Source organism: Enhydra lutris, unplaced genomic scaffold, assembly GCF_002288905.1.
Source record: "Enhydra lutris kenyoni isolate GAN:26980312 unplaced genomic scaffold, ASM228890v2 scaffoldscaffold2, whole genome shotgun sequence".
NCBI classification, from domain to species: Eukaryota; Metazoa; Chordata; class Mammalia; order Carnivora; family Mustelidae; genus Enhydra; species Enhydra lutris.
In genome coordinates this window covers 1295533-1319470 of record NW_019154086.1, presented here as the reverse complement: position 1 = coordinate 1319470, position 23938 = coordinate 1295533, and the positions used below count along the sequence as shown (strand labels likewise).

The 23938-nt window shown below is 35.3% G+C and overlaps 1 protein-coding gene across 1 annotated transcript; it reads left to right on the top strand.

Annotated features, from left to right (window-relative positions):
* Positions 1-217: 217 nt before the first annotated feature.
* Positions 218-23262, top strand: LOC111146957 (osteocrin). Its single transcript, XM_022502720.1, has 3 exons — positions 218-316; positions 2599-2813; positions 23178-23262. The coding sequence occupies exons 1-3, from the start codon at positions 218-220 to the stop codon at positions 23260-23262; spliced, it is 399 nt and encodes a 132-aa protein (XP_022358428.1).
* The last annotated feature ends 676 nt before the right edge of the window (positions 23263-23938 follow it).

The window sequence follows — 23938 nt, the reverse complement described above, 5'->3', positions numbered from 1 at the left end:
CCTAGGTTTCCATGGAAATGAAGCCTTAATAGAATTCATTCCAGGAGACTGACAGCTTCTATTAAGTATTATTTAAGTTTTGCAGAGATGTACTCCAGCACCTAGAAGCTGAATAATTTCGTTTATCATCTGCAACTAACAAGCTTTACCGGAGCTTTTGTTTTCTATCTTTATATGCCAAAGAAATAAATGTTGACCTGATGTATGTGACCCTCAGATGCCGGACTGGAGATTGGCAAATGCACATTTTATTCTGGCTGTGACGTTGATGCTGTGGAGTTCAGGAAAAGTACACTCAGTGGATGTAGCAACAGAGGTAATGAAAACTAGCTTAAGGGACCATGTATTTTTTATGAGCATAAGCCATTTCTACTAGTGTCAGAAGTAGGTGTTGCTGACAAATAGAGAGATGCCTTGATAACACAAAATCAAGGAAATAGATACTTTTTTTTCCTATTGTTTTGACCTCCCTATAGATTCAGAGAAGGCCAGTTATCTGACTATCAAAAAATAAGCTGGAAGTAATAAAGATGTGTATTCCTTGAACAAAAAAGCATTACAAGAAAATTCATTATCATTTCAACCATATATTTAATTAAATCAATTGCTTTGGCCAAACTTTGTATGACTATACAAATGTTTTCTTGCTGCCATGACTAAAGTACAAAGAAAAATAAATGCCCAGACTTCGCTAGACAGAGAAATGTTAATTTGGCTCATTTGATCTTGTTAGAAAGTGTTCTCTGTATTTCACAAAAAACAAGTAAGACTCTGAAGTGCGTTTTACTTGAGTTCCATGATTTTCCCCCCAGGGGATTAAGATTATCTTTAAAAAGGAACAAACTCTGTTTTGTATGTGCAGGAGTTGGAAGAATGAAAGCATACTTTTTGGAGGATGCGCTGAGAGATAATAAAAGATCTCCCATCTTTGCCCTTTGAAAGTTGTCTGCTGCTCTTTAAAGTTTCTTTCTCATGATTACAGTGTTTTTCCCTTCCCCAATTTCTGTGTTGTCAAGTGTATGTAGGAGAGTGATAGACGAGGTTTTAAGAGGAGTTTGTGGACCCTGTGGAGTCTACATTGTAAATAACAAGAGCTATGAGAGATTTCTGATTTTCGTTCTACTGGATGAGAGTGTGTTTGGGATAATTAGCTTCCTGGCAAAAGAGAAAAGGGGCAATGGGGGTAGAGAAGCAGATTATGAGGTCATTAAGAGTGTACATACACTAAGCAGCGAAGGGGAGCTGATATGGCTCACTAATGAAGGGAATCAGAAAGAGCAAGACAGGTTTACTGGGAAGAACTGACTAGACTTAGTGCAAATTTGATTGGTTTAGGAAACAGCAGACTCAATCGCTTTGGGTCTCAGCGTCAGACTGTATGTATTTCATGAGAGAGTTGCTGAAGCCCATGATGAAAAGGCTTGGAAATGCCACTCTTTCATTTTACTGGGGAAAATGAAGAACATAGAAAGAGAATGGAAGAAATAATCTAAGAAGAAAGACAGGAAGTGAAGAAAAAGAGTCTTGCCAAGACCAAGAGTCTGGCTTGAGGAGGAATGTGACTAACAGGGAAGCAGGGAGGAGGTCCCTGGAGCAAGTTTCTTCCCACAGGGCCATATTCTCACTTTCTTAGGAAAAAAGCAATAGCCCCCAGACTCCACAATGACTAGAGACCGTTAATAGGAACTTTTTTTTAATGCTGTGATCAGGCTTAGGAAAGGAAAAAATAGGCTTCATAGATGACACCCACACTTTTATGCCTTGGATGAAGTGCGAAGTGGCAATATGTGTAATAAACAAGAAATTTTATGTGGGAGGACAGTCATTGGAATAGTTCTGACTCACTGTAGACACTCATTAACGTTTGGTAATACATCACACAGAGAGATGGTAAGCTTCCTGAGGGCAGAGCCTGGATTTTGTTCATTTTTGTATCCCTCAGGTCTAATGCAGAACCTGGTACACAGTGGGTACTTAATGGCTTGAATCAATAAGGTATGAATGACTAGTGAAAGATAACTGACATTTGCATTTTCAAAATTCATTCAGTAAATATTCAGAAATTGACTGAGTACTAACTGTGAGCAAAATACTGGCTTAAGCATTGACTAGAGTGAATAAATAAAAGACTAATTAGACATAGGTATTGCCCTCAGATAACTCACAATCTAATAAGTAATGCAAATATATTGTAACTAATCTAATATAAGGGAAAATGTAATGCGTACAATGATGAAAGATAGGTAAAATGGTATGGGAATGTTAAGGAAGGATGCAGCTGTTACTGGGAAAGAATCTAAAAGATGATTAGTTAATGCACTAAATTTTAGAGGCAGGCCTGTGGTTTTTCCTTTTCTCTTGGGTGTTTGCATGTGTGTGTGTGCATCTGTGTCTACGTGTATTGTTTTAATTGTGTTTAGATATACCTCATCTCTACACGTTTTTGTCCCCAGAAGTCTTTTTCTTGGGACATAAATCTACAAAAAAACAAGTTTCATGACAGGCATGTCAGCTAAAGATAGCAAAAGCCAAATGCAGATGATTATATATTTTGAGGTTTTTTTCTGAACAAATGGAATCACCTTTCTTGCCCTATAGGCTTTTGATTCTGGAGTCATAAATGTGCAGTCACCATCCACAGTCAGGAAAGAGAAGTCAGCTACTAATCTGGCAGTGAAACTCTTGCTTCTTGATGAACTTGTGTCTTTGGAGAATGATGTAATTGAAACAAAGAAGAAAAGGAGCTTCTCGGGCTTTGGGTCTCCCCTGGACAGACTCTCTGCTGGCTCTGTCGATCATAAAGGTAAACAGAGGTAAGTGAACTCTTGGATGAGGAATATTTTTGTTTTTTAATTTTTCCGCTATAACTTCAGAAACAGAATTCCACGTAAAAAATATAATGAAAAGTTTGTAGGTAAACATATTTGATAGGGTTTTAGCTAACTTGTGAATTTAATAGTATGATTTTGAAAATAATGGTTTAGGAAGGAAAATGACTGCTACAGTATGCATTAATATTTTGTCATACCTTTCTAAGGAAGCTTCCATTGCATGCAAATGTGAAGTAGTTATTATAAGACATTACAGCATTGGGAGATGAGGGGGGAATGTGTGTATTATGGGATAAATGTTATAGCCACTCGAGTCCTCAATTTAACAGAGGTAACCGAAATTCCATTTCTGTTTTCACCTATGATACAAAGCTGTCAAAATGTGTGAATGAGCCCACTCTCATATACTGAGAGGTAGTAAAGATCTCTCAGGACTTGGGAGTCAGAAAACGTGCATTTAAATCAAATTTCTGATCATTTCTAGCCATATGACTTGTATAAGAATCTTACTCTCTGTGATCCTCAGCCTATTCATCTGTAAAACGGGGATAATTACTTAACCTCTATAAAAACTCAAATGAGTACTTTGTAAGCTGTTATTATAATAGAATTAGAGTAATTAAAACTCCCTTTAATCATTGTGTAACTATCAGCAACTTAAAGCAGTCATTTTGATCTTGATTCATCTTCTACCTCCTTAGTCTTTGTTCCTGATGCCATACATTTGATATTAGCGACGGCACAAGAGACCACCCAACTACCAGTGCCAGGAATCTGAGGAATTTACTAGGAATCCTTTTGTTTACTTTAAACATCCCATTTTTCATGAAATTCTTCATATCCTATTTGCTTTGTATTTCAAATATCTCCAAAATATCTTTTCCCTTTAAGGCTTTCCTAATTCTGGCCTACATTTTCTTTTTCACATTTGTTTTGTCATCCAGTCTTTCTTCATCTCCACCTCTACCACCATGATTACCTCTTTAGCACCAATGTATCCTCTGCTCTGCTACCAGGGGGATCATTTAACACTGTAATCTTTTGGTGAAACGTTTCTATTGCTTACAAGATGAAAGAAAACTCCTCAGCAAACCCTACAAAGAATTTCAACATCTGGCACCCCATTTTGTCATGCACTCGCTTCCATGTCTTCGCCCCAGTCTCACCTCTTACTTGGAGCTCTGGGACTTATCATGGTGTGTTCATAGTCCCTTGACTTTGCTGGGCTCCAAGACTCAGCATACAGGATGCAATTTGCTAGATTTCTCTTTTGAGAGTCTCCAAGCTACATGAGGAAATAAAATCACCACTTGGAGACTATAATTTATCACACCTATACTTGAAAAATAATCCTTTGCCTGTATTTTGAAATTCGGACCCTGTTTCAATTAAACGCATACAAATCAGATCCACTTCTTATTCTAGGCATTGTGTTGGGCTCTGGTGGAAAAACAGGAGGAAAGTGTAATCTCTTTCCCTCAAGGAAATCACACTCCAATAAGAAATATCAAAATATTTTAATGAATTATAATGCAAAGCAAGAAGAGATATGTTTATAGGTACAATATCTAAAGAAGGCAATGGAATTCCAAGGAATCAGTGGAATTTTAGAGGAAAAAATATTGTGTCTTCTAATAAATGTGATTTCTTTGATTCCTGGGTCTTATAACATAGTCTATTAAATAATTGAAAAATCAACATATAGATGTTATATGTGAATATTTAAATATAAATTTATAATAGCATAAATACACAGCGTATTTACATAAGTACATAGCATTAATATCATAAATACGTATCATCTACATTGAGGTTTCATCCTTACAACTTCTAAGTATCATAAGGGGAGACCATATTAGGAGATATAATCTATCTGACATAGCTCAGTTTGTAAGAAAAAAAGGGAGATTGGCAAGCATTTAATAACCATGTAAACAGATTTTCACAAATAAAGGCTATGAATAAGCTGTTATAAGCATTTAAAAATTAGGGAATATTGTTCCCATGAGCACTTCTTGAGAAAGCTGCTAGATGAGTTTCTTGAACGAAATGACTGGAGAGATACCATTATAAGAATTGGGGAGAGCGTAACTGTGGAATTAAAGTGAAATGACAATTGCAAAGAAAAGAGTGGGGCATGCTATGATTACACAGATCCATCTGACAACACAGTTCCATCAAATATCTAACAGTTAAGGAACAATAGTGAGAACATTTACAATTTAGAATGAGTTTTGATTGTTTCATGGCTACTAACTGGGAATCATAGTTATCACTACAAATAGTTGCTTGGAGAAATGGAGAAGAAGGAAAAAAAAAGATTACAAACTAAACTTAATGAATATTTTACTAAAGAATAAAAGAAAACAACTGAAAAGAGGAAAGACCAAGATTTTCATATGAAATATTAGTATAAAAAGCATAAGAAGAAAAATCAAAACTTTCCTATAAAAGAAAGCATAAAAATGACATATGAAAAACTTCATATAAAATATCAGCATATATAAATATAACACTTAAAATATGATAGATTCCAAAAAATACTGATTATATTAATAGATGTAATGCCTATTAAAATGCAAGTGTTTTCAGATTGTCTGATAAAGGAAAACCCAACACTTTTCTGTGTTTAAGATATAGAACTACAAATAAAGATATTTAGAAAAGCTGGCAATAAAAGAATGGACAAATTGTATCAGGAAAATTAAATTAAAATAAATTATAAATAAACAATAAATTAAATTAAAAATTTTAAAAGAGTGCAACAATATTTATCAAAGAGAAACTGCAGGGAATGCTAGAAAAATAGAAACATATTAAAAATAGGAGACTTTAATTCATTTCTTAAAATCCAAGGCAGATTATATATTTAAAATTTATAGAAGACATATACAATGTAATCCTTAAAATAGAATTTGTAAATATACTTTGAAACCTGAATTTCAATAATAGAAAATATAGATTCTTCTCAAGTACGTATGATGTATTCACAAAATTTACTGTATCTGAGATGATAAACCTTCTAGAAATTCTAAAGAACAGATACACTAAAAAATCATTCACTAACTGAAATATAATAAACTAGAACTTAGTAACAAAACCAGAAAACAAGAAGCGCTTTTACCTAGGAATTATAAACCATATCGTTAAATAGCTGTTGAGTCAAAGAAGAATACAAAATAAAATTACATACTTTACTGAAAATAGTAATAATGAAAATGTAATATTAGGGGCTGATAAAGCAAATATCAGATAAAAACCATCATTATACCAATAAAAATAAAAAGATAAATAAAGCAAATGACACACAAAAAAATCTAGAAAGAACAACAAAACAAGCCAAGAAAAGCCAGGGGAGGAAAAAAAAAGAGCAGAAACTAGGAACAATGACAAAAGCTGAAATCAGTGTTTGTGAAGCAAAACATAGGATAAAAGAAAGCCATGTTTCTTAAATCAAGAAAAATACAAGTCACTAGTTAACCTAATCTAATTAAGAAAAAAGTAGAAAGCAAATTCACAAAATTAGAAATGACAAGATGGGAAAACAAAATAGAGAATCTTTAAAAAAGAGAACAACTTTGCTCAACTGTATATAAATAAATTGAAGACCTGGAAAAAAAGGATAAAATTTTGGAAAAATATCATTTATAAACATTGACCCCCAAAAAGATAAATAGCCCAATCATCATGGAGTTTTTTTTTTTTATTTTAAAAAAGCTTGCCAAGAGAAAGCAGACCTAGATATTTCCATGAAAGGATTTTACCAAATCTTAAATTATCAAATACTCCTAAGGTTATTTTACCTTTTCAGATCTTAGTAAACCAAGTAAACTTTCCAAGTTCATTTCCTGGTACAATATAATATTGATCCCCAAATCATAAACATTACATTTTAAAAATGAAATTTTAGACTCATCTCATATATGAATATCAATGCAAAAACTATAGATATGAAGTTAATAAACAGAATCTGCTAAAACTTTAAAAATGTAACACATCTTAGTCAATTGGGCTTATTCCAGGAAACTGTCATTCAATATTAGGAATTCCTTTAATGTAATCCATCCTGTCAATAGAGCAATGGAGAAAAAGTATGTGATCATATCCATAGATGGAAGAAAAGGCATTTGACAAAATCTAACATTTATTATATTTTTAAAAGTACAACAAAATGAGAACTGACAGATAGTTCCTTAATATGGTATGTGTATCTGTGTATGTGTATACCTCAACCCAAAGCCAGTATCTAACCTAATGGTGACATATACTGAAAGTTTAAAGTGAAGAATAGGAAAATCATACCTATTATTTCTGCTACAATTCAGAAATGCATTAAGACAAGAGAAAACATTTGGAGACATAAGAATTGGAAAGAAAGAAGTAAAACTATGTTTATTTACAAATGACAAGTTGGGAGTACTTGGGTGGCTCAGTTGGTTAAGTGTCTGATTTTGCTTAAGTCAAGATCTCAGGGCCCTGGGATTGAGGGAGCCACCATGGCTCCTCATTCAGTGGGGAGTCTGCTTGTGCTTCCACCCCTCCCCTCGCTCATTTTCTCCTCAGAGACACTGTAAGGAGTCAGCAAGAGTCAGACTATAGGAAATTACAAGATGAAAAATCCAGTTTTTTCAATAAATGAATTACAAGGTTTTGAAGAAAAAGAAAGGGATGGAGGGGAAAGGACATCTTAAAGATTAAAGCAGAATAAAGCATTTATTAACCAGTCACATTAAAAAAAAAACTTTGTAAGACACAATTGTGAATGTGAAGAAGAGCTATTTGATGACTTTAAATAATTATAGCGTACTTTTAAATATGAAAATGGTATTGTGGTCACATTAAAAATGAGAGAGATTCTCATTTAAAAGTTTAATTTAAAGTATTTACCTTGGACTTGCTTCAAAATAGTACAGGAATGAGAATGGAATGGAGGAAGCAAGATTTGCCTAACTGATGATTGTTGACATAGAATGAGGGACACTTGGGAGCTTTTTATACAGTTCTATTTGGCAGATATCTGAAATATCCCATGATAAAATGAAGGGGAAAAAAAAAACACACACACACACACACTACACAATGAGAGAAATAGCAGATTAGATCTGGCCAAACAGTAAATGAATTCATCATATAAGAAGACTATATCAAAAGAGATGGAGAACAGAATGGGAGATTATAACGTATAAATTAATCTAATGAAAGTTCAGTGGGAACAAATAGAACAGAGGGAAGCACTATTTGAGTAGATGATGTGTGTTTTTCAATAATTTTCCGGAAGAGGTAAAAAAAAAAGTAATTTTTCATATTCAGCAATAATAACAAATTTTGACTGAAATAACTAGTACTGCTTTTGAAAGGTTAAGTGGATTAAGAACAACTATTCTGTGGAGAGGAACTCATCTAAGAGATGGTTCACAGGCTTGAATGTTCTTGTGAGGCACATTCTTGTGAGGGCTTAATAGCATGGTGTGGGCTTAATAGTAGATACAGATAAGAAGCAGGGTAAGAAGTGAACCTGGGAAGGAGATTTGGGGTCCCACAGGAAAACTGTGTTCAAAAACTATGTTCAAAAACTGCCATTTCAAAACTATGGAAAACCCATATAAACTCAATCAGTATCTCTGAAGCTAGACAATGATTGCACCATCCAACGTGTATAAAGAAAGAAAGGATTTTAGTCGAATAACTGATGATCTTAGAAGGTCAAATATCATAGTTTTCAATTTGTTCTACCTTTTTGTTCTACCTTTACCTTTACTTCTCACTACTTCCAGAAGTTAGAAATGAGTTAAGTAGAACTAATACATTTGCACAGTAGTTTCCCCATGAGCTTGAAAAATTGAGGATTTCCGTTAATCTAGACTGTTTAATCTTGCTTCACCTCTGGAATTAGAATACAGAGACTAGGCTTTTCTGTACTCACTGGCATAGCAACAAAGGTGAGCTCCAATGTCAGGATTGTTCTATTTAGAATTTATTTAGAATGATGTATACATATTAATAATTTTCTTATGTAGATGTAAGTTATTTTTGCATTTTATATTTTTATTTTCAATAGTTGATGTTTTACTCTTTCAAATTAAATTCAAAGGGCACATCTTGTGGGAAGTTTTTTCCAATATTTTTTTTAATAAGGGTTCCGTTCTTGGTCTCAAAGTAAATATTAAATTTGGTTTGTATATTAGGAAGGCGGGAAACAATGGAAAATAAATATACTCTTGCATAAAATATTTCTCTACACCTTGAGTTTTAATTGGAAAACAATTATAGATTTTTTCAAAACGTAATGAAGATAACTCAAGATTAAAGATTAAAATTTTAATCATCTGTTACAAAAACATCTTTGTATCATTGAAATGTGTTAATAAAGTGACAGGACAAAAATATGTATTTTTCCATATTTTGTATAAAAAGACATAGGTTAGAGTTTTGCACCAATTTATAAGAAGTGCATAAAAATTGTAGTAATTTTGCTTGGGAGAGTCATATGTAAGGTTATTTGCTGCTCTGTTATCATATTTGAGATAATTGCCTTGGTCCACTAATACAGGGAGCTTTAACCTCTTCCCTATTTATTTTTGGAATTTTCACAAAATTAAGAATTATCGTATTACTTTAACATGACTTTGCATGAGTGTTCACACTTTCTTTGTGGCTTTTAAACATCCATGGTTTTCATGTGTATCCCTTCAAATTTTATCCTTCTCAGGCATGCATTCTCTACTTTCTCATAATCACCCACACAAGGGCATAGGTCCAAGATCCATTTTCATACTGAAGCCCCAAGATTTCATCCATCCCCTAATCCAGGGACTCAAAAACTTCTTTGGGTCATGGACCACTTTGGTAGTTTGGTGAAACCTATGGACTACTTCTCATATTATTGTTCTTAAGTGGATAATATTCATAAGAATTCAAAGATTACCAATATATAGAAATAGAATCATCAAAAAAATTTAAGTTAATTAGTATATAATAACATATAAGCTTATTTATTAATACATAAAATAGTAAGTTCTAAGAGACAAGTCCAAAAAACAATCATTTCAAGTAGTGCTGAACATAAAAGCAATTTCAAAGTATCTACAACAACTGAAATCTGAATATATCTGTGATTTCTATATGTAACTAAGGTCTAGGTACTCCTAATATTATTGTGATTTGTTCCCTGCATTCATAAGTGAAGGAATTGCTATATTTCAGTTAGAGGGTAATGAAACCGAAGATGTAACATTTTCCCATTACATGTATGGATCCCTGAATTATATTGGCACATGATTCCATATTTAAAAGCTTTAACGTTCAAGCAAATGACACACATCATTTTATTTTCAAATATTGTAAAGTATTCAGAAAAGAAAATTTTACACTTTGCTTTTGAGAAACTTCCTAAGAGATGGAAATGGAAAGATGAATTGTTGGGGAAAAATAAAAACAAAAACAATCATGAAAAAGATAAAACAGAACAAAGTCTATTTCAGATCATATTAAAATGATGCAAGGAACCACCTATTGGTTCCTATTTTGTATGGTGCTTAACTTTTTTTCTACCTCAATTTGACACCAGCTTCATTATCAAATGGATGTGCAAATTAATTCTCAGGGCAAAGTTAACCATGCTTTGAAGTCCAAAGTATTTTCCTCATTCAGTTCATTTGTTTAAAGACTGCAGTTAATGAATGGTTTTCTCATTTATGCAAATAAAATGAAGCAGCTCTGATTATATCCCGGGCAAAATAGCATCTACTGTATGAATGGCCTTTTAATATTGGAAGATGCTAATAATTGGCCTGGAATTTCTCTAAAATCTTTTTTTCCCTCACTCCTTCATGCAATGCTGAGAATACCTTGTGGAAAAGAAAACAATACTCATTATTTGTATTTACTTACTATAAGCATCTTCACAACTCTTACTGCTTGAATTCTCTCGTTAATATCTTGAGGTCAGAATTATTGTGTCAGTTAGGGTTTCTGCGGGAAACAGGCGGCACATTTAAACAAGGAAAATTTGAGAAGAGTTTGTTCACAACAGGATTTTTTACAAAAGACTGAGTAGAGGGACGCCTGGGTGGCTCAGTTGGTTAAGCAGCTGCCTTCGGCTCAGGTCATGATCCCAGCGTCCTGGGATCGAGTCCCACATCGGGCTCCTTGCTCATCAGGGAGCCTGCTTCTCCCTCTGCCTCTGCCTGCCATTCTGTCTGCCTGTGCTTGCTCTCTCTCCCTCTCTCTCTCTGACAAATAAATAAATAAAATCTTTAAAAAAGAAAAAAGAAAAAAAAGACTGAGTAGAGGGGAATTGTAATGGAAGGTAAAACAGCCTGAGACACAGGTCTAAAGAGATAAGGAAGGGAGAGGTTTCCAGAAGTCCAAGAGACAGTCCTGAACAGTTAAATGGGTTGAGAGAAGGAGTGACCTTCACTGGGGGACGTGACCTGGCAAGGCAGGCGGCAGGGGAAATTACTCTGATCTCACTTCCTCTGTTCTTCTAGTCTCTTTCCAAGGTTGCCCATTGCCTGACCTAAACTGAAGCCAGAGACCAGAGGAATTTTTATCTTTTCTAAACAGGTTAACCTCCTGGACTGAAAGTCAAATGAGAAAAGGCAGAGATCGACTCTGGCAAGCGAGACAGAGGTGTAATTACGTTCATTGTAATTATGCACATTGTACAGATTCAGGTCAATAAACTTTGCTCCGGTACACTTATTATAACCACTTACTTCAAAGAGAAGGACTCCATGAGGCATACTCAGAAAAACAGTTTTAATCCCCACCTACATGCATTCTAACCCATTCAGTAGGAGCTGCTTCCTACCTCTTAGATAAAAATAAGGGCAGGTGCTAAGGGCTCCACTGGTCCCTTTGAAATAAGAAAGACCCCTCTTGCCACTTTTATTAGAAAACAACCATATATTAGTCATTTGAATAACTATTCTTATATCTTAGCCCAAACCATAAATATAATTAAAGTTTCTCTTCTTCCCTGCTTAGGCCCCATTCAAGTTGTGAAGTTGCAATGGGAAGGGGGTTGCTTGTAGTCAATTTCTTCTTGCCCCTTCCCCTAGGACAATGGGCTGCCTCTTGCTTCCCTGGTCCTGAGGATGGCAGTGCAGAGAGGTAAAGAAAACTCTGACTCGAATGAGACTTATAACCTGGCTTTACTGCTTTCTGGCCTCAGTAAAAGTTCAAAGCTGATTCCTTATCATGGGCTATTCTTGGGGGGGAGGGGCAGTCATCACATAACCCCCATCAGGAACATCGATATAAATAGCCTTCCTTCTTGCAATGCTCTCCCCTGGTAGGTCAGTTTGCCCCTCATCCTCATCCTCCCTTCCCAACTTCTTCAATTGACATCACCACCAGCATCCTAATGAGGTCACCTCACCATCATCCCTGGCAGCAAGGCCCTCAGGGAAGGTGCCTTTTATAGTGAACATAAGGCCAACTCTATCTACAAGCTTGCTCTGCCTCTGCTCCACAGAAAAGCCACCCCTTTGGTTCTGGTCACAAACTGAAACAGTTCCTTATGTCACCATCTCTTCATTCTTGTCCGGAGCGAACTCTCACAGCTTCTTGCTCTTGAGATTTCACAGACGCTGTTCTCTTAGGCCTGCCCTCTTCCATGGGCATATGTCAAGCCATCTAAATTGTTTTCTCGAAGTCTTCCCCACACCCCAGAATAGGAAAGAGGAGGAAAATTACCACTGTTCTCCAATAACTCATTCCACAGAAATTCTCCTTCTTCACCTACTCTATCTACATCTATCCTCTTATTGGATCAAGTTGGGAAAATCAGTTTTTAGGAATCCCCTTTTCAACAACAGCATGAGTCTAGCGTTTCAATTTGGAATGCAAGAAGAAATGCTTGCCACCTACTTCTGTTTTTCCTCAGCTTTTTGAGGTCACAGCCAAAACTGAGATAGAAAAAAAAAAAAAATCCCATTTTAACATCCTGGTATATATTTCTTTCTAATCCCTATAACTCCCTAAGAAGATATTATTATCCTCATTTTATTTGCATATTTTCAGGCAGAAAAAATGATTTTCCTGAGATTATCAGCTAGAATGTTAGATGTTTAAGTCCAAGTCCAGTGACTTTCCAGATAGATGAAGAAATTAAAGTTCTGCATCAAAAAGGCACCTATCCAAGAACTGGAACAGCAAGGTTCACTTAGAATGTATGCATTAAATAAATAGTTTTAGAAAAATTATACCAATGATATATGGGTTTCTAATCTAAGCCAGACATTAAATTCAGACTACAGTTAATAGCAATTGCAGTTTCATGTCAGGTATGATTGCCCTTCTTGATGACAGTCCCAAAGATTAAAGATAAAAATCCAAACATTTCATATTCCTTCCTAATTAATTAAGAAGCAATGCTACAGACCCAGGCCAACCTAGAAATCTCATGATTTTTGCTATTCCTTTCCAGCTCTTATTTGGTGATGCCCAAAAGATACAGTTCAAAATGGGCTCCATTTCAGAGAAGAAATTCAAGAAAATGATTCAGAGTATGGTGTGTCATTTCCCTACTTCCTTCCTCCTAATTGAAAAGCCTGGCTATGTAATAGGAGATGCTCTCAAGCATAATGATCCAGGGCCATTGTTCTTCATAACTGTTCTCTGTTGCTGGCCTCTCATCACTGCAGCTCAATACCACAGACTTTTCCTTTGCCTTTGCCTTTGCTCCCTATCCCAACTAGTATATGAATGAGTTTAAAACCTTCTCCCCAGAGCAGCAATATTGATTCCATGGATAGGCTTTGATATGTACATCACCTACTCCCATCCCCAAAAGAAAATTCTAGAAGACATTTTTGTGTAAATTTGTTTGCTGGGTAGAAGTTCTGAAAGTTTCATTAGACCCTCACAGAGGTTCATGAGCCAAGCAAATGAAGATCCCCTACGCCTTATCCTAGTGCTTTACAGCAATTTCCAAATCAAGCATGCCTATGTTACTTTACAAAAACTTCAATCTCGTTATTTATTCCAGTGCTCGTGGTTTGTTTCTGCCCATTCCTTGGGATAATACTTTAGAAGGTGACATTATACTTAGTCAGCACCATCATCATAAATTTAACAGAATCCATTTAAAATTGAATTACTACTTTGAAATAGAATTCCAAGTCATACATCAACTTTCTGCTAAGCAAAGAGTAGCACTTTTTTCCATCTTCCTAAACAGATCCCATTTATTAAGCCTCAAATTTACATGTACAGAAACTCCAGGTAGGGAAAGACTAACTTCATGTCCTACCCTTGATTCACTCCCTTCTGAAAGAGAAAGCAGTCATTTATCTAACAGGCAAGTTATTGTGGGAGAGTCGAGCATATTTCATTGATTGCCTTTCTTCCTGTTGCTACATGATAACCACGACTAGTGATATAAATTGGTCTAATCCATGCAGGAAATTAGAAAGAAGCCCTTTCGAATGCAGGTGTGAAACCACATCCTATGTTCAGTCTGATCACTAATAAAAATGACATCTTGATTCTCATGCATTGATCATAGCTTATTTCTTTATTGTTTCTGAATGTGGACTCTGTGGTGGAGGGGACATTGTATATTGGCCCCTAAAAACTACATCATCATTCAGACTTATTGTGGTCCTTCATCCTGATATTCTGGAATTTGAATTTAAAAGGCTAATTTTCTGTTTTAAACACAACTCTTTGGACTTTGATGATAATGCTTTTTCATTCTTTAGAGGGCTTTGCTGAGTCCCTCATTTTAGCCTGTCCTCATACATCAGTCTTTCCAAGTTCATATAGTTATAGCTGTCCTCCTATAGTGATTTCTTCTTCTTTTTTTTTTTAAGTTTATTTATTTATTTAAGTAATCTCCATCTCCAGTGAGTGGCTTGAACTCATGACGCTGAGATCAAGAGTCACATGTTCTTCCAACTGAGCCAGCCAGGCACCCCCATGTTCAGTCATTGCTTAATTCTATGCCTTAATTATAAATTGCAATAACCAAGATTGGGACCATCATTTGTTTTACTGTTTCCACATTTTCCATAAATTCTTGCAGGAACCCCCAAACTAGATGTGATCTCTTCTCTTGTGGAATTCCAGAGCATTTCGAATCTCACAGTATTAGATATTTTAAAACACTAATAAACACTGATGTTCTCACATAAATTCTGTGCATCAGAATCCAGAAAACTTTTGCCTGAATGCATCTGGCTAAAGGTCTCTCTAAGGGTTTCAGTGAAGAAGCTGGCCAGGGCTGCAGTCATCTGGAGGCTATACCATGGCTGGATTATCCATTTCCAAAATGACCCACTCATCATGGCTGATGGCAGGAAGTCTTAGTTCTTCACTGGCAGTTGGCTGGAGGCTTTTAGTTAATTGCTACATAAACCTCTCTATAGGGCTCTTAGAGAGTGTCCTCTGGAAAAGGCAGATGACTTCCCTAATGTAAGTGATCCAAAATAGTAGGGCAAGCTACAATATTTTCATGACTTAGCTTTGGAAGTCACACATCAGTCACAATATACTGCTGGTTACAGAGGTCAGCCCTGCTCAGTGCAGAAGGAAACTGTATTATAGTGGTATTATTGGGGTTCATGTTGGAGCCTGGCTACTGTATTCATCTAAGCTGTATGGTATAATAATTTAATAATATGTTTTACTAATCTAGATTACAGAACAATTTAAGGGGCGCCTGGGTGGCTCAGTCAGTTAAACATCTGCATTCAGCTCAGCTCATGATCCCAGGGTCTTGGGATCAAGCCCTGTGTTGGGCTCCCTGCTCAGCAGGGAGCTTGCTAATCCCTCTCCCTCTGCCCCTCTCCTGAGTTTGTCCTCCCTCTATCTCTCTCTCAGATAAATAAATGAAATCTTAAAAAAAAAGGGGGGGGGCACCTGGGTGGCTCAGTGGGTTAAAGCCTCTGCCTTCGACTCAGGTCATGGTCTCAGGGTCCTGGGATCGAGGCCCGCATCGGGCTCTCTGCTCAGCAGGGAGCTTGCTTCCGCCTCTCTCTCTGCCTGCCTCTCTGCCTACTTGTGATCTCTGTCTGTCAAAAAAATAAATAAAATCTTTTAAAAAAATAAAATAAAATAAAATAAATCACTGAACTACTTAAAAGAGCATCCTCTATTAACCATTACCATGTCTTCCCTTTCTGCATATTACTCAAAGCTGCTGGAGGGGCATGCCCTTGTTGACAGGGCCTAGCATTTTATTGCCCATTTAAGATGTACTGGCAAATCAGACTGTTGTTTTTAGGGAACATTCTCCACACTCTGATTCTTAGGTTTCTTTCCTTGGAACTCAAAATTATAAGCAGGATCAGTAAAAGTTGTTGTTGTAACCAACAATTGGGGGAAAAAATTTACATTCACATGAAATAACTATTAAAATCAATGAAGTTCCAGTCCTAAAAATAAGCCTTAAAATTTTTAAAGTTCTGGTTACCATATGGAACATATTTTCACACCATGATATAATTAAATAACAGTAAGATAACCAAAACAGAAGGTGCAATCCTCAACTCACTTCATGAGAATGCATTATCTGATCACCAAAACCATATATGGAGAGAACAAGAAAAAAAATTATAGGACAATTACATTAATGAGAGCAGATACAAATTCCTACAAAAAATTAACAAAACAATTCAAGTAACGTATTAAAAGAACAATACAGCATTATCACGTCCAGTTCATCACAAAAATACAATATAAGGTTGATTTGCTTTGGAAAGTCAATTAACAAATTTAATAGATTGAAGAAGTAAAGCCACATCACTCAATAGATGCAGAAAAAGCACTCAATAAAATTAAGCATCTATTCATGATCAAAATCACTGATAAACTAATAATAGAAATAGAAGGAAACTTTTTTTTTTTTAACCAAGTAAGGGTCACCTATTAAAAAACATACAGCACATGTTTTTAAATGATGTCATAACAACAACAAATCCAATAAACTATGGAAGGTCTTTATGGAGAAAATTGCAAATATTCTTGAGAAGTCATGACAGATAACCTAAAGAAAAGATCTTAGATAGAAAGATTTGATAGCATTAAGATTTCAAATCTCTCCAGACCTGTTTATACCTTAGATTCAAAACAATTCAAAGTAAAATTGCAAAAGGATATTCTATGAAACTTAATAAGCTGAATCTAACATTTATAAATAATTGAATATGAATATAAAAAAGACCTTTGTCTCATTCCATAAATAAAAATATAATTTCAAAAGAACTAAGAACATAAATGTGAAAAGCAAAACTACAAAAAGAATTTAGTATGAAATAGGAGAATATCCTCATAACATTAGAGCAGAAGTCATTAATAAACAAAAAGTAAAAATACTGATAAATTTAAAAACAATGAAGATTTTCATAAAAGACACAATAAAGAGTAACCACAATGGACAAGGATATTTGCATGTAACTGACAAAATCTAACATTCTGAATATTTCTAACTCTCCTACAAATCAACATTTAAAAGATAAACTAACAGGGGTACCTGGGTGGCTCATTTGGTGAAGTAGACCAATTTTTATTTTGGCTCAAGTCATGATTTTAGGGTCCTGAGATTGAGCCCTGGGTGTGGAAGCTGCTTAAGAGTCTCTTCCTCACCTGCTGCTTCTCCCCCACCATGTCTCTCCCTCTCTCACTTCTAAAAAAACAAAGCACAGAACAAAACAAAACAAAAACTAAACAATAGAAAACAGGTAACAGAACAGACAGTTCCAAGAGAAGAAATCCAAGTAATCAGTAAACAAAGGAGAAGGGGAGAAACTTATTCAGAAGCAGCAAATAAAACCACAGTGAGACAAAATTATAAATGCTTGAGATCTTGCCATTTGCAGCAACGTGGTTGGACCTAGAGGGTATTACACTAATCGAAGTAAATCAGAGAAAGGCAAATTTCATATGATCTCACACAATTGTGGAATTTAAGAAACAAAACAGATGAACAGAGGGGAAGGGAAGGAAAAACAAAACAGCACATTGCAAGGGCTGGCCTAGATTTGAAACAATAGGAACTGCCATACTCTGCTCTTGGATATGTAAATTGGTACAACTTTGGAACGGTCTGGCACAATGTAATATAATTAAGTGTAGGCATAGCTGACGATTGTACTTCTAAAAACACACTTGAGAGAAATCCTTAAATGTGCACTAAAGGCAACCCGGAGAAAATTTTCCTCTGAAGAATACTTAACACCATAAAAGAAAATAACTCAAATTTCCCTCTATGGTAAAATATCTAAATAAGGTGTTGTATATAAATACAATAAAATATCATATAGCAGGGAAAATAAAGAAATGCAGCTATATATGTCAACGTGGACAAATATCAAAACAAAATATTTGCTGAAAGAAGTCAAGAAGAATTCATACATGGTTTTTTAAAAAATAAAATTAGAGAACCATCTACACTAAAACAAGAGAGTTTTGAATAATACATAAAGATTATAAGGAAAAGCAAGGGGATAATTAGACCAGAATTCAGTCTACAGATTACTTCTGGGACTGAGGCATAAAAGGGATGCAATTTGGGAGCAAGAACACTGGGGAGTTCTATAGTGTCGCTAATATTCTATTTCTTCATCTGATGCCAACAGGAATGTTCATTTCATTTTTCTTTTAACTGATCATAGATAAATCTATAGGCTATTTTGTATGTGTGACGTGATTCTCAATAAAACATCTAAATACACGTTTCCTAACTGTTGTTTTAGAATGTAAGAAGTTTTTCAGAATCTGGGTTATCAAAGGATATAAATGCTTAAAAAATCCTATTTAACACAAGAAGTATATTTAAGTGGAAAGTTTAAGGTTGTATTTGAAATAACCAATCCATTCTCTTTATTAGTTTGGCAGGTATTTTGTATCCTTAACCTATTTCAGAATCTTTTAAAATGTAAAAGGTAACATGGATATATATTATAAGCCATGTTATACCATTATTTTGTCACAAGAGGGACTAGATAGTCAGAAAGTAGTTTTCCCCTTTGGTCTTAGGAATATTTCACTGTCTTAACATTTATGTTTTACACAATGTTTATTCCTATAAGGGTATGTGTTACAGAGTATAGGACTGTGATATATATTTCATATCAGCAAAATCATACTTAAGATAAGTACTAGTATGCCATTTTACTTCTAAATGGATGGAGACTGCATAGAAATTATTTAACTTACAGAGCTATGGTCTTTTTTTTTTTTAATTTAACTGCTTTACAGGAATAATTGTTTTCATTTTGTATTAGTGCTAAAAATTTTAAATACTGAATGGCTTTTCACATGTATCTGTTTACTTATTTTTCTTATTTGATTTCAAGATACATGTGAGCATTTGAAACCAGTCCCAAATTTTAGAAAATGAATCAAAGTAATTATGGATCTATGGTTAGGACAAAAACGTTCATATTCAAGTGACCAGTGTTTTTCAAACTCTGCTCTAAGCACTCTTAAGTGTTTCTGGAAGCTCTTACAAAGTCCACAATATAGGAGAAGGTGGGACACTTCTTTACACGGACGGCTCTTCACTAAACATTTTAGGTACTGAACTCTTTTATAAAGCTTTTATTTGTAGACATAGTAAACTACAAATAGTTTTAAAACCAGTGGACAGGATTGATAGGAAATAATAGTAGAATCGGTTAAAATGTGTAGAATGATTTCAGGTGTGTTACCTCATTAGCTTTTATCAGGTAATGTATGTCTTATTCACCACTGTATCCCCAGTACAGAGAAAAAATATCAATGATTGTGCATAAAGCAATCAAATTTACTTAAGGAATAAGTGTTAAACTGGTCTGAAAGATAGGCAGAGCAGGTATTAGCTAAATCTCATCAAAAAAGAAAGAGAAGATCAGAATGACAACGGTCCTACAAACGCTTACAGTAGAAGAATCAGGTAGAATCTGTCTTTCATATCCTGGTTCTAATCAAATTTTGGGGGAAGAATGGAAGGAAGGAACATAAAACGAGGGAAGAAGGAAGGAAAAAAGAATTTATTTTGCTTTCCACCACTACAGCTGCCTCTGAGTTGCTTGAGCAAAAAAGATCAATAGTAGAAAAGAAAGAAAAAATGCTGTTTTCATTTATTTTACCTTTATTTTTGAAAAAATGCATTGGTACTCTTTTTTTATTTACATTCAATTAGCCAAGATGTAGTACCTCATTAGTTTTCCTTAGTACTCTTAACCAGTAAATGTTCTGTTCTAATTTATAATGATGCATGAGACCATCATACTTTCCTCTTAAAAAGCAGAAGTGTGACTTTTCCTGCCACCATCCAACCCGCAGGTGCTTTGGGAGGTTAGTTCACATGTGTGGCACTACTCTCTTTCCCAGCTGCCATTTCCTTCCCCTTCTCACCAGTCCTTTAAACACCCAAAGGGGTTGGTTTCTCACTTCCTCTTCTTAATTGTCTGGAACTTCTCCTGAGCACTCTCCTCCACCCTGAGACGGCTTCTATCTTACCCTTTTCCTGGACTTATGATGGAGGTAGTCAGTATAGGAATTGAAAGGTTCAAGGAATAAAAAATCCTATCAAGTCTGATTTTTTAAAAATATATATCAATAATGTTACCCTCAGACATAAGCTCTAAATTACACAGATATATTCATATGTTATTGCTATGGTAATAAATTACCTTAAGCTTCTGGACTTAGAACAACACAAATTTATTGTCTCACAATTCTATAGGCTGGACGTCCAATATAACCTCAGCAGTCACCATATACCAATCTACACAACTTTTCTCCTTTCCAGTTAGCCATGTGATTGATTGTTAGGCACTGTGTAGCCTCTAAAATTGTCCCTGCTAGCTGCTCTGTGCTTTCTTTTGCCTGATCTGCCAGCTAGCTATGGAAGAAGTCAAGAGGTCACTGGGCTGCTCTCCTTGGAGGTTCTAGAGGAGAATTCATTTCCTACTCATTCTGGTTGTTGGAAGACTTCAGTCTGTTTTGGTTATAGGACAGAATTCCATCTGTTTTGGTTCTCTTTTGAGAACTTCTAGCAGTCACAGCATTCCTTTTTTTTTTTTTTTTTTTTTTAAGATTTATTTATTTGAGAGCGAGAGCATATACAAGAAGAGGGGAAGGGGCCGAAGGAAAGGGAGAGAGAGAATTCTCAGGCAACTGCCTACTGAGGGCAGAGCAGACACAGGGACCCTGAGATCATGACCTGAGCAGAAATCAAGAGTCAGAGGCCCAAATGACTGCGCCACCAGGCGCCCCTACCATTCCTCTGTTCTTGATTCTTTCCTTCATCCTCAAGGCCGGGGGTGGTGGGGTAAGTCCTTCTCAGAGTGCAGCTCTCTGACCAACCCACTCTTCTTCAGTCATCTTCCACTGTTACAGAGACTGGACTAGATTGGACCTACCTAGACAACCCAAGATAATCTTTTCATCTCAAGGTCCTTTTTAATTCTATCGGTAAAGTCTCTTTTGCTGTGTAAGGTGACATACTTGTGAATTCTGTGGATTATGGTGTGGACATCCTTGAGGAGACCTTATTCTTACTACCACAAAGGAAATAACTGTTTAAAATCAAAGTCTATAAATTGTATGAATAAAAATAAAAAATATGAGGTTTTTTTCTTTTTCCAATAATAATTATTTATAATTACATCAGCATAGTTAAGCACTGGTGATATACATATTTCCTATGTCTCATCAACATTTATTTTACACTAATTTTACTAATCCCCTTTGATTATCAAGCTGAAAAATATGTAGTCCATATCGTGTGCAAAAATCCAGAAGTACGAATGATGAACCTCACTGAAGAGGGTATGTTTTTCAGAAATGTGAAGAGTAGGGGTGCCTGGGTGGCTCACTGGGTTAAGCCTCTGCCTTCGGCTCAGGTCATGATCTTGGGCTCCTGGGATCGAGGCCCGCATCCAGCTCTCTGCTCATCAGGGAGCCTGCTTCCTCCTCTCTCTCTCTGCCTGCCTCTCTGTCTACTTGTGATCTCTCTCTGTCAAATAAATAAATTTAAAAAAATTTAAAAAAAAAAGAAATGTGAAGAGTAGCAGAGGTATGACTAAGTTAAGGATAAACACTAAATATTTTTTTTTCTGGATTTTCCTCTATTGAGCAAACTGTTGTTTAGCAGACAGCCTTTTAAAATCATATATATGGTGCTATCTGCATTGACTTGCAAAACCAAGAGCCAGCCTGTAAAGGCAGATGGATGTGAATCGACAGAAAAGAACGCTGAATTAGGTAAAAACAAACAAACAAACAAATAAAAAACATAACATGGCCCTGTGCCTGGTTCCTACAGTATCATTGAGGGATAAGTTCCAAATCAGGTTCTTGCCTATTTTTATCATCATTGTCTACACAGTACTAAGCACAGTGCCTGGCATATATAAAGCATTAAGTAAATATTAATAACCATCAAATTTATTAGTTTGATTACAGTCAAGCTGTGTTTATGGAATGTTCTATGTATAAGATACAGTAATAAAAATATTCCATGTTTCCGTTATTCTCTATATTTCTCAGAGCTTTTAAATCAATTATTTACCTAATAGTGATATGAGGAACACTGATTAGACCTGGTAGTTAAGGTAAAAACTTGGTGTCAGTAAAAATGAGAGATTTTTTTCCCCTCTACTTATTTACATTAAATCATTACTCATCTGAGAGTACTAGGATTTTGACTTGGTAGAATGAAGGGATGGCAAGAGCAAATCAAATTAATATGTTTCTTCTTTCTAAAGGGAGATTTTACAAACCATAAAGCTAGAAATCATCTGATCTTAATAATGAAACTAATTTTTTCCAAACAATATTTGACACAGAGAATATGTGACAGACATAGACCATTGTGTACAAAGCTTCCCTGGCTAAAATCCAAGTGAATACATGAGAAGCACACGTAGTCCACAGTCAGTTTTGGTATCAGCACTCGCTCCTCCCCCACCACCATTCTTGCCTGGAAGAGCCATTCTGAGTCAGAGATTGGGGAAAAAAAACTGACCTAGTGTAGTTGTTATCCATTAACAGAGGAATACACCAACATTTGAAGAGAGAAAGGGACTTACACAAGCTAAACACTTAACAGATTGGTATGCTAATAAGACCCCACTTTTCATCTGCACTGTTGGGTTTTGGATAAGTAACTTAATTTCTCAAAGCTTCAGATTCCTCGGATATAAAAATGGAGGCAGTTAGACCCACTTGACTGATATCCAAAGAATAAGAGATACTGTCTGGCACATAGTGGGTGGTAGTGAATGATAACTATCATGTGTATTCCAACTCCCAAAGAAAACCCCCAGATCTGCAAGAAATAAAAGAGCAAAACTCATTAATTGATAACTTGGAGTTTAGCTTAAAAATAATCTCCTTGGTTTGTTTCAGGAAAGTAGTAGATCATCCAAAGAGACGATTCGGTATTCCTGTGGATCGGATTGGTGGAAACCGTCTCTCAAATTCCAGAGGCTAATTGATTCTAACCATGAGTACAATTCAGGTATGTAACAGTATATGCAAGCTTCTGATTAACATTTCACAATGAGTTCATTGATCCATCTTGATTTATAAATTGCCCTTTTAATTTCCTAGCTTATAAATTCACTGTTTCAACTTTTCTGTACTCAATTAGTATATTGATGCAAGTAACTTAAATGACATTTAAAAAGCAAAGGAATGTCCTAGATCTACTTCACCATTAAAAAGAAGATTCAATTATCCCCACAGATTCTTATATAATTAGGGGATACTAATATATGAACAATGTTTAAAATTCTAACTGACGTATTAATCACCTTCGTACATGTACATAACTGTGTAGTAACCCCTCTATTATAAGGAAGACACATTTCAGTGACACACACCATTTTGTTGCCAAAACTACATTCCCAAATTTATGATAACACAGAACACAGGAGAGAGAATGGGGTAGCAAGAAGAGTTTTGGTCATGGAATCATAACACCTACTCCAAACCCTGGCTCTGTCACTCATTTGTTCATTATCTTGTTTCCATATCTTATTTCTCTACATCTTGTTCATTTAAATAGTAACTTATTAGTATTGTGAGAATTAAATTAGATGTGTGTTGGGCACACAGGACATGCCAATAATCTTAGATTTATAGTTCTGAAAATTTACTCTGTGCTG